At 45.7% G+C, this 12,500-nt stretch overlaps 1 protein-coding gene across 2 annotated transcripts in view; it reads right to left on the bottom strand.

The window, feature by feature from the left end:
* cdin1 (CDAN1 interacting nuclease 1) overlaps positions 1-12,500 on the bottom strand; it is a 93,910-nt gene that overhangs the window by 60,339 nt on the left and 21,071 nt on the right. For both annotated transcript variants that reach the window (XM_063183547.1, XM_063183548.1), the window contains 3 exons: positions 12,338-12,402; positions 10,964-11,024; positions 4,799-4,871 (listed from right to left, as the gene is read on the bottom strand). In XM_063183547.1, the coding sequence (XP_063039617.1) occupies positions 4,799-4,871; positions 10,964-11,024; positions 12,338-12,402 (199 nt within the window). The remainder of the gene's footprint in view (positions 1-4,798; positions 4,872-10,963; positions 11,025-12,337; positions 12,403-12,500) is intronic.

Here is a 12,500-nt window from a genome sequence, read left to right as displayed (position 1 = left end):
AAAATGGGGGAAAAGGTCAAACGGCCAACTCCCTGTCAAAAGGAGAGAAACTTAAATCTAAATCTAGCCCAACTTCAAATGTAGACAAATAAAGTCTGGGAGCAGACAACAGAGTGCCAGAGAGACCAGGAGTAAAAAGGAAGATAAATGACGCTGAGAGAAGGAGAGGAAAAGAACAAGAACAAGAGAACAAGAAAAGAGAAAGAGGAATAAAGACGGCAAGAAAGAGAAATGAGAAAGACTGCCATCTGCTCAATGGAAGTCGCACACTATCTGACAGCATGCACTAGCAATAACATGGCGGTGCAAATTTGACGCTTTAAAACATAATGGTCTCAAGTAGAGGTACAGTAACAATTAAAACTATTTGCCCAAGCCCAGGCCCCAACACAGTATATTTAGAGACTTTATCTGGGTTTTTAAATGCTTGCGTCTCAGCACATCCACTGTACTGATTGACAATTTTTTTTTCTTCAACAATTTTTACAAACTATTTTCCTATTAAGGTGAACACTTACAAGCCCACTGTGCTGGTAAAAAAAAATCAAAACAATGATTTAACCGAAAAACATAAATCTTTAAATCTCAATAATTTCTGTAAATAATTGTGCATCAGAAATTGTATATGCTATGCGACAAATGCTTTCGCAAAACATCATGATATTCAGCTGGATCAATATTCCCTCGTCTGCATCACAAAAAGAGGCATTATGGATGTTGATATCATTTTTTTAATGTGATGAGGCGGCTTTAAACATATTGATTACATTGAATGAGTATGCTAAATTTGATGCGTGTCTGTGTGAGAGAAGGAGAGAGAAAGGCAGAGAGAAAGTAAGACAGTGGGGAAAGATGTGCTTGTTACACACACACACACGCATGTGCATGCGCGCGCGCACACACACACAGAGAAAAGAGACACAAATCCACCCACTGAAACCAGAAAAAGAGCCGGGGCCATTTATAACTACATATTGATCTGAAACCAGTGATTGTATGTACATTCGACGGTCCCACAGGCACAATTTTCTGTGTCTCCTTAATGCAAAGGAGAAGGCCGGGGGAATAAGGAAATATGGCGCTGGCCGGAGCGAAAGTCACTCCCCAAGTCAGGAGCAATGTCCCTTATATAGAAGTCTATTGATCCACGCAGTCTGCCAGGCATACACACTCACAAGCACACAGTGTAACACACACACACACACACGCACACGCACACGCACACGCACACGCACACGCACACGCACACACACACACACACACACACACGCACACGCACACGCACACGCACACGCACACGCACACGCACACACACACACACACACACACAACCGGTAAGGTCGTAGGGCTGAGGGGGAAGGGGAGTGATGGATGTGTCTGCCAATAGCCCTGAACAAACCTGTTAGCTAATTGCCAGCAAAGACAATTATCCCTGCATTGTTTCATAATGGAAACACATTACAAAACTCTAATATACACACAGGGAGATTCAATGGTTTGACCAGGGAGACCGGAGACCGTGTGCACAGAATTTCATTGCCAAAGGCCAGCCGGGTCACCGCTGAGATGGGAGAGGAGAGGAGAGGAGAGAGGGTGTCAGAATAGAAGTCACTACGGCTGGATGGTCAGATACTGTAGCAGCTTCAGCTGTTAGCGAGGTAGCTTAGCCTCCGATAGCAGAGCTGACAACATTAGCAACATCAGAGGTACTACTAGCATCTGCCGAAGGGAAAATATATTTTGAACACATCATGCTATTCAAAAGATGTTCACAGAGGAGCTCACTACCTTGTGTAAATAAACGTAAAGCGTTGTATATCCTTGAGGAAAATACAACAGATCAACTAATACAATAATATTACTGAATAAAAAATAAACTGAATATTAATGAAAGCCAAATGACAATATTGTTTTGCTGGATTAAAACCATTATTGCAACAATTATGAGAGATTCAACACTTACATAAAAACATTAACGATGTTTCAAAATAACAAAATAGCTCATTTTTTCCCTGGCTATACCAACCATTCTCTAGGTTGCCTTTTCACCATCTCTGGCTGTCCTCCACATGATACTGGCACCTGCTTCCGGTGAAGTCTCTACAACACAACACAATACAGACATGTCGCGCTCCAGACGCTCCCCAAGCCCAGTGGTTCTTAACCTTTTTTTCTTAACGCACCCCCTTTCCTGTGCCGGAGACATGCCGCTCACCCCCTACCCAAACTTCTACATGTGTATACATACTAAAAATGATTTTAAGTGATTCATTGCTTGATTCTTGCTTGGAATATTAATCAATACCTTAATGACTTTAAATGGGGACCAAAGACGTGTAATTTGGTCTTAAATCGCCCTAATTATAATGTTCCAAAGCAGAATTTCGGTCGTAACCTCAACACAATCAAAATCCCGCGCACCCCCTGAAATCTCTGGCGCACCCCCAGGGGGTGCCCGCACCCCAGGTTAGGAACCACTGCTCTAGCCATCCCCCTGGCTGGAACACACAGCCCTCCTGTTCTCTCTCCACAGTAGCAGCACAGCAGCTTGCCGCAGCTCATGAGGGAAGCGGCTCGGACTACTATTTTGACAAGCGCTGGATAACGCCGGGTCCAAAGCAATCACAGGCTTGACGTTGACAAATGGCTGTGCCGTGGCGAAGTTGAAAATAACACACATCCACTTTAATCTCTTTCTTGATTAAATCGAAGGCGTACAGTTTTGACATCATGTGATTCACCCATAAAGCACCTAACTGACGCCTTTTTTCGTGCCAGGATGTGTCCATTGAAATGATATTGAAGCCCCCTATATGAGTGGTTTTGGGGAGGTGGGGGTGCGTGTGTGCGTGTGCGTGTGTGCGTGTGTGTGTGTGTGTATGTGTCTGTGTGTGTGTGTGTGTGTGTGTGTGTATGTGTCTGTGTGTGTGGGTGTGTGTGTGAGTGCATGCGTGCGTGTGTGTGTATGCGTGTCTGAAAGAGAGGTAGAGAGCAAAGGATGAAAGCAAAACAAGAGATACTGGTGCACACAGCTCTGGCCCTTTACAAAGAAAGGGAAGACAAAACCTACAGGCAATGACATGAGGGTTAGGATGGAAAAAAAGGCAACATGGAGAGAGACAAGGACAAATAGCAACTCAGACAAACAATTATGTTTCTTTTTTTCCAAAAGAGCTACAAAGAGGACATGCCCTTCCTCTCTCTCTCCCACACACACACACACACACACACACACACACACACACACACACACACACACACACACACACACACACACACACACACACACACACACACACACACACACACACACACACACACACACACACACACACAACACACAGCTGAATTACGCCATCAGAGATGCTGTTCACACTATACAAAAATGAAATGAAAGGGGATTTCTTCTCGTTCAATTTTTCCCCTTTTTGCTTTTCAAGACCCATCAAATGCACTCAAATCATCATACTAGACGGCAAAATGCAGAGGTCACATACCACGGACAGCATAACATTAAATAGCTGCTCCTTGGTCAATATGAAATCATTCACAAGTATAGCATTTCAGCACTCAATCTCAACAACTCTCAATTACTTTTTTTGTATATTGCATACAAACCACTGCTTATTGCTATAAAATTGAAGTCTGTTTTATAAACGCTTCCTTGCTATTTGTATTGAGTGATTTTCGTGTCTAATAAATAAAATATGTTTGCCTACTGCATGTAAACCACAAAACATAAGTGTGGGAATAAAGGGACATTTTCTGGACATTAGGACACATTTTCACCACTGTTCAGAAATGCATGTGCAAAAATAAACCTAAAGAATAAATCCATTTATAATAGCAAATACGCCCTGTAAACCATTTTTTTTTTATTGGTCATATTTATTGTTCTAGTCAGTTCTTGTCAGTAACAAGCACCAAGAGGATCACCTCTCCCTCCCTCTTTCACCACAATTTAATTTTGCAAGTTCAACTGACTTGACATGAGAGCAGAAAGAGAGGGAGACACAGAAACGAAGAGACAGAGAGAGAGAGAGAGAGAGAGAGAGAGAGAGAGAGAGAGAGAGAGAGAGAGAGAGAGAGAGAGAGAGAGAGAGAGAGAGAGAGAGAGAGAGAGAGAGAGAAAGTGAGAGAAAGGTGTGGAGGATTGGATGTGTGTGACTGAGCATGTGCGTGATAGACAGAGAAAGACAGAGGGCAAGAGAGAGAGTGGAGGAAAGGGAGAGAGGAAAGAGAGAGAGAGAGTCAGAGAGAGAGAGAGATTGAAACAGGGTTCGGGGGTTGGAGGTAGGGGGTTATAAATAAGGCTGATGAACTGAAGTAGCATTGATCTAAACAGCAGTTAAGTGGTGGGTGGTCTGCCCAATGCTTAATTGTCAGTCATCTGCCCCAGGTACTACTGGTGGTGGGGGCCTGGCTCTCATTAAGGGCTGTGTGGGTTGCACTAGCAGCAGGGGTGATTGGGGGAGCAGGAGGGTGGAGGATGGAGGAGGAGGAGGGAGGAGGGAGGAGGATGGTAGGGGTGGCTGGCTGAGGAGGAGGGAGGATGGAGGAGGAGGAGGGAGGATGGTAGGGGTGGCTGGCTGAGGAGGAGGGAGGATGGAGGGGGGAGGAGGCGGGTAGGGATGGGTGGCTGGCTGAGGAGGGTGGAGGATGGAGAAGGAGGAGGGAGGATGGAGGGGGTAGCTGGCTGAGGAGGATAGAGGATGGAGGGGGGAGGAGGCGGGTAGGGATGAGTGGCTGAGGAGGAGGATGGAGGAGGATGGAGGAGGTTGGCTCTCGCTCTACTTACATGCTGCGCCCTCTCGCTCCTGTAAGAAGCGCTCAACCACCAGGCGAGCCAGTAGGGCAGGCGACAGGTCCACCTGAGAGCAGAGGGGAGAGCACAAAGACAAACTAAACAACAGCAACAACAACAACAACATGAAGAAGAAGAACAACAACAGGGAAAAAACAAGGACAAAAAGAACTGAAAAAAATGGAGAAGCGGCCAGCAGTGTTCTGTTTCACTTTCACAGTACCGTCTTGTTCATGCCTTGCGTTGAAAATGGAGGGGAGGAGGAGATGGGAGTGCTGGAGAGGGTGGAGTGGGTTGGAAAGAAGAGAGGTGTAGGGTGGAGTTGAGGGCTTCTTCACAACCACAGAGAATATGGCGAAGTAGGGTGGGGGTTATGGGTGTGTGCGTGTGTGTGCGTGTGTGTGCGTGTGTGTGTGTGTGTGTGTGTGCGTGTGTGTGCGTGTGTGTGCGTGTGTGTGCGTGTGTGTGTGTGTGTGAAGTGAACGCTTTAAATCACGCCCACTCGAGACGATTCTTGTATCATTATGTACAAGTGGCTTTCCCACTACGAACACCATAGCCATTTCCTGTAATCCCGTTTGCATTCTGTGTGAAGGGCTTGGGCTTTTCAATAGAGCAAAATGATCCTCTCCTCTTTCACATGTCACTTTGACTCTCAACGGAGCTCAGGCTTAATTGGCAGCAGACAAACCTTTTGTTTTGTTCCGTGATTCTCTGTGGTTGGTCTAGGAATGCTTAAATTACGCGTCTCCAATGGTTGTTACTTGTGTCTTAAATGGATTCTGTGGGTGGCTTGGCTTTTATTTGGGTAATTCTTTTATGCACAGGTGGAAAGAGCTGATAGCGAAGTATCTCTGGCACCAGATTGGGACGATAGCCATAGAAGAAAGCTGAATAACTAAGAAACAACACAGTCTTTCCAGGAAACCATGCTAGTTAAAGATATGCAATGAGACTACTCTCCTTTTGTTAAAGTCCAAATGAGGCGTACGACATTGAATGCATCTGTGCCAACGTACTTGACAGGTCTCACCATGGTTCATAGACGAACTGCAGAAACAGGTTGCTTCAAGACTCTTGTGAGGCGAGGGATTGCGAGATGGTGGAAACAGTCCTGCCTGAAGCTGCCGTCACAGTACAGGTTCAGGGCAGCTCTCGTGCGGAAAGACGGAGGAACCTGTAGCTGTGGCGCACCTTTGAAGCTAAAACACCTTGAAAACCTGTGAGGGGCAGGCGAGGAGATCAAGGCCCGAGTTTTGACGTGTGGCGCGGCCCTTCGCGTCAGATTTTCTTTTCTCTCGTTTTTTTTTCTCTACCTTTCTTTCGCGGTCTGATTGCAAAGCCGAGGCTCGGGGAGACAAGGAGGCAGGCCAACCCCTCAACACCTCTCAGCAGCTTGCAGACTCCCTCCTGTCGTGTTCCACCATGCACAACCCACCTCACCGCGGAGGAACAATACAGGGCTAATTATCGAAATATCATTCAACGATGTGCATTCCAACGGACACCAGGGGAAAACAACAAGAGGCAAAAGTGTAACATACAATATACATTCTGAGTGCATAATTCGGTCATAAAGGAGGGGGCAAAAAAAAAAGAAGTGAACAAAGGAGAAGAGAAAACAGAAACTGTGCGTCTGTGTCTGTGTGCGTGTGCGTGTGTGCGCGCGCGCATGGAGGGGGGGAAGAATATCTTATCGGTTAGCCCCTCCTGCCTCTTTAGTATATTAAACACGGCCAACCTGCTGCAACCCGATCCCTGCCGCAATGAAACAGGGGCATCATTATAGCTGGGGAAACATCCTTTTCTCTTGTTAGCATAATTGGGGGCCTAAAAGTGAGTCCTTGGCTGGCTTATGGTGCGATTGGTACCATTTTATCTCTCCTGTGATCCTTTTTCTGGTGACGCTGGAAGCACTCTGCGCTAACGCACAAAGAGATTTACCGGCGGTGTTATTTGTTAACATCGCCATAATTCTGCATAGAGAACACAGCCGAGCACACGCGAGACCCAAACACGTCTATAATTATTACGGCGAGGCGCAGCGACGGCATTCGTCTTCATTAGGGATCCAGGAGGATGTTTTGTTTCGTTTCTTTTTTTTTCTCTTTTCCTCTCGTCTTCTATCCAAGTGAGAGCTCTTTGCCTCCTGTAGCCTCCAGGTCTGTGTGTGTACCGCAGAGTACGAGACTCTTGTACTGTGTTTTTGTTGTTGCTGCTGCCTGTTTAGCGAATCTTCTGTTTCTTTTCCTGTAGCATTCATTGTCTCTAATTGTGTTTCTCTTTCTCTCTCTCCCTTTCTCTCTCGCTCTCTTCTCCTCTCCTCTCTCTCTCCTCTCTCGTTCTCTCTCTCTAGCTTTCATTGTCTCTGATTGTGTTTCTCTCTCTCTAGCTTTCATTGTCTCTGATTGTGTTTCTCTCTCTCTCTCTCTCTCTCTCTCTCTCTCTCTACCTCTACCTCTCTACCTCTCTCTCTACCTCTCTCTCTCTCTCCTGCTCATTTGAAATCTCTGGATAACAATTGCGCGCCACCAGCTCCACTAACCCACATCAGGGCTGACACATGAAAAATGGCGGCATTACCCAAGGTGGGCCGGCCTGAATATGGACCGCCTGATTAGTTCAGGTACTTGCATCCAGCTAATTTTCATATTAATCACCAGCACACCCCCCTTTCAAAGTCAGACACCTCCACTTGAGCTTGAACGTGAACTGTAAGTAAGGCTTACGTACTGTAGCCTCCTGCTTATAAGCACAGTCACCGTGGCTACAGTGACAAACCACAGGAGCCACCAGGAGTTCAGATTTATTATTGAGAACAAATACAATATTGGTCTGTATGAGCTGGGATTCTAACTGGGGAACGTGTAATAGTGAGAACGGGGAATAAACAGTTGGGCAAAACAAGACATACATATACACAGGCAGAGCCGCTTTCCCTCTCACTCACACACAGATAGTCTCTCTCTCTCTCTCTCTCTCAGACATCCTCAGCCACGCACACATGCACGCAGACAAGCACACAGGCACACGCAGGGTGTCTCTCTGTCCTACATACACACTTATCATCGCGACAGAAAGAAATTGTTCAAGTTCTCATCAATTTTAATAGTTACTCCTTATTGGAGATATACTGTCTCATAAAAGGCCCATCTCCACTACATCAATTAGCAGTCTAAGGAGAGGAGGAGCCAGAGGTGGCTTTATGTAAATGTTAAGAAGCATATTTATAATAACTATTAAATCTGTTAAATGGCTCATAGACCATTATCTCTCAGCTGATTGTATTCCGCTAAAGAAAAGATAAAATAAAGAATGAGTAATGACTGTTAACTTTTATCTGTCACTGTTTAATGAGAGCCATATTTTCCCCGCGTGGACTAAATGCCCCCCAGAGTGTCAGGAAAGGGGGGTCACACACCTACTGGTGCCAATTCTCTGAACTATTTATGATGCCTGTGCTGTGTGCTTTGCCTACCAATGGAAGACATTCTATTTAACTGTAGCTAAATCTGAAAACGTCACTTTACTCATTTGTTGTCAAAATACAGAGTGTATTTTTTCTAGGGCATTTGCAATTACACATGTCTGATCATTGCACACACTACTTGACACCTTCACTCACTGATGAGCAGGTAACAGACACCACATTGAATACCAGCACATAACGCAATTTCCAAAGATAAACCCAGAGAGAGTAGATAAGATATATACTTAAAGAATCTCTGTAAAAACCTGCATACATCTAAATCTATACACTCCCTTAAGCCTCTATGCTGATGAGAAGGTGAGTTTCCACGTTGCGGGTCACCTTTTTTAATTGAGCATCGTTGTGCACCCCGCTGACACATTTTAATTCTGGGTTGAAAACCCGTCACTTTGATTATGATGCCCCTACCTAATACGACTCGTGGGCATGTAGGTGCTTGTGTGCGGAGTGTGGCGGGAGGGAGCATCATCTTACCTGCAGCAACGAGCCCCAGGAGGAAGCACCAGGGGCCAAGCTGATTAAAGGTCTCGCCGTTAGCCCACTTTATCTTTATTATTATGTGGGTAAACAGTGAGTCTTGTGGCTTTATGCGATGCATTTAAAAGCAATCCCAAAGGCCAACACTCCCCCCCCCCCACCACCACCACCACCAAGCCGATGGACCAACCGACGGACCGGCGAACCGCCCCCTCCTTTTTTTTAAATGCATGGCACCTTAGGTCCACCCGACCCCCTTTTCACTAGCTATTAAACCTAGAGTGTAACCCAATGTTAATTGTTAATTTGCTGACTAGAGGCAATGCACAGGAGACCCCCAGCACAGCAAGCTAGTAAGTGTGTGTGTGTGTGTGTGTGTGTGTGTGTGTGTGTGTGTGTGTGTGTGTGTGTGTGTGTGTGTGTGTGTGTGTGTGTGTGTGTGTCTCTGGGTGTGTGTCTGTGTGTGTGTGTGTGTGTGTGTGTGTGTGTGTGTCTGTGTGTGTGTCTGTGTGTGTGTCTGTTTGTGTGTCTGTGTGTGTGTCTGTGTGTGTGTCTGTTTGTGTGTCTGTTTGTGTGTCTGTTTGTGTGTCTGTGTGTGCGTCTGTGTGTGAGTGTGAGAGAGCGGGAGAGAAAGAGAGAGAGAGAAAGAGAGGGAGAGAGAGAGGGAGAGAGAGAGAGAGAGACAGAGGGATGCAGAAATCCCCATTCCTTCTTATTAATGTGATATGTAGGAACTTGGCCGTGTGTAACACTTTAATGACCATGGCTTCAACTCGGTTTTTTTTCTTTCTTTTTTTCCCCCCAATGCAAACATGCATCTCGCTCTCGCTGGACTCAACTCCCACAAGGTCTGACTCCTGCCTCCTTTTCACAGTCGGACAATTTAAAGAAAGCAGACCTATATCTATAGCTAGTACTACTACTCTTGCTGCCATCATCTCTTCCTTGGCTTCCATGTCAATGTAGCCATGTTTGACACACTCACACACACACACACACACACACACACACACACACACACACACACACACACACACACACACACACACACACACACACACACACACACACACACACACACACACACACACACACACACACACTCACACACACACACTGTTTTGATCATAAAATGAGCCCCATTTTACTGTTTTAGTTCAAAACGGGAGAAAAGCCAAATTGTGCTTAGAACAATTTTATTTTTGCTACACTGGTGCATTTCAGTATTCTGTGTCACAAAAATAAGGCTGTTCTACACATAGTGCAGGCCACAGACACATATGGTGTTTTTTTGTACGAAATTAGAGTGATGTGAAGGAGATCTGACCAATTACAAGCTGGCTTTGGTTTTTTGTTTGTTTACCTTTCAGGATTAGTTGCTTGAGTCTGCTGGTGTTATATTTTATTTGTGAATGTGTGTGTTTTTTGTGCTTGGTGTGCCTTTTGAGCAGCACAGGCCCAAATGACAAATGATAACCATGCCAAAAGTGATTTATGCAGAGAATCACTTTTATTGGCAGCAATAGAAACGTATTTAGAGAGTTTTAATGATCACCTTCGAAGCCAGACCTGATTTTGCAAAGCAAACAATGTAAAATTATTTGGGTTAATGATGTAATAGCATTAATGGGTTTTCGGTTTGTCAATCATGTGTGTTTTTTGTTAATTGCTGTATTTATGAATGTCAATTATTGTAATGACACAAACAGTATTTTTACATCTGCCTTGAATGAGACAGGGGCTAATTGCATTAAATAATTGGTTAATAAGGGCGGAACCATTTACTCAATTTTCATAAGTACTAACAGACAGGGCAAAAATCTTAAATGCCACACAAGGCTTTGAAATGGGGGGGAAGGTGGGGGGTGTTTTGCGGATAATTATGTTTGTTCCAAAAATCAGCTGCAGACCTGCTTGAGCACTTCAGAGAGAAAATAAAGAGTGTTTGCCGATAGAGAAGCAGAAAGGCTGAATACGTGTGTAGAGAGCGAGAGACAGAGCGAGAGACAGACAGACAAAGTGAGAGACAGAGCAAGAGACAGACAGAGCTACAAGCACAGAAAAGGAGAGATAAACAGACAGCTAGATATACACGGTACATAGAGACAGACAGAGAGATAGAGAGAGAAACAGAGGGATATAAGGACAGAGAGACATAAAAAGATTGAGAGAGAGAGAGGTGTGGTCATTACCTCATTGGCAATCTCCAGCAGGACAGGGGATGAGGGACTGTTCTTGGCCTCAGCAAGGTACCTTCAATTAGGACAAACAACAACACAAGTGAGCAGGGGAGGAGGATGGGGAGGAGGAGGAGGAGGAGGAGGTGGTGGAGGAAGAGGAGGAGGAGGGGGAGGAGGAGTAGGAGGTGGAGGAGGAGGTGGTGGAGGAAGAGAGGAAAGCCAACAAAAAGGGGGGACAGGGAGAGGAGCAGACCAGCCAAGACATGCTCTGGTCCCCGATGGCCTGGGCCCCTGATGTCATATGGTAGAGAGACTCGCTGCGGTTGAGACGGCAACCCCTCACACACATCTGATCCTCACCACCACAAAAGAAAAAAACATTCAACAAGATCATTATCAACCAAAAGAGTTCAGTTGTAGGCAACTCAGTGGTAGGCAGTTGTAGACTCATTTTGTACAAGCCCACATGAAAAGTCTACAACTAACCCGGTTTGACTAAGATTACCTGGATGAATGAGGATCTTCACAGATAAAAGATCATTGACGAAAAGAAAAGTTGTTGTTGTTGTTTGTTCAACCTCCACCTATCCCCAAGAGGCACCCAACCCTCTTCTGCCTTCTGAAGCCCCCACCCCAGCCTCACCCCAGCCCACCCCTTCACTCCGCTTGCTCGGCAGACCCCAGTAGCTCGCTCGCTTGCAGAGAGATCAAGAGGAGATCATGGTGGAGGGCTTTTGTTGTTAAGTGGATTACTACAACATTATCTAGCTCTATTCCCGCTAAACAAGGGGCTTAATAGGCTGCAACACGCGAGCTAATTGTGATATGCAAAAGAGGCTTCGCAGCAGCCCGTCGGTCTGTTTCGTCTTTCCGCCCTCGTTCTGAAAGAAATTGCAGATAATAGCCCGCCATACGCTTCGGCAGGGCAAATGTCCAAGAGCAACTTTTTTTGTTTTTTTTTCCTCTCTCTTCTGATGCAGCAAATCTGTGGTTTTGTGAGAGCTCAGCAGGTGCAGTGTGTGTGTGCGTGTGTGTGTATGTGTGTGTGTGTGTGTGTGTGTGTGTGTGTGTGTGTGTGTGTGCGTGTGTGTGTATGTGTGTGTGTGTCCATTTCCATATGTGCATGTGCGTGCGTGTGTGTGCCTGCGTGTGTTTGTGTGTGTGTGTATATGCATACGTCTATGTGCATGTGTGGGTGTGCGTGACAAGATGGGGGTGTTTGATTGGTTGATGGTGGTCTGGTGTGAGCTGTGATTTGTTTGGAAGAGATTATATGTGTCAATGATGCCCACCCACACACAAGGCTAATCTCTCGCCCCATTTTGTTTTGGTCAGGTGGAGTGGAGTGGACCTGGCTCCAAGGCGTCACCAAAGGTCGTGACCTACCTCTGGTAGTAGGCTTCAATGGCCTCGGGGGCATGGTGTTTGGACATGGTCCTTTTCATCCTTTTCTGGAGGAGAACGCACATAAACATACAGATGAAAATACACAATAATACAGAGAAATACATATAAATACTAGCGCACACGCGCACGCACGCACACACCG

The sequence above is a fragment of the Engraulis encrasicolus genome, chromosome 19 (assembly GCF_034702125.1).
Source record: "Engraulis encrasicolus isolate BLACKSEA-1 chromosome 19, IST_EnEncr_1.0, whole genome shotgun sequence".
NCBI classification, from domain to species: domain Eukaryota; kingdom Metazoa; phylum Chordata; class Actinopteri; order Clupeiformes; family Engraulidae; genus Engraulis; species Engraulis encrasicolus.
The sequence above is the reverse complement of the archived record's forward strand: the minus strand, read 5'-3'. Positions and strand labels throughout refer to the sequence as shown.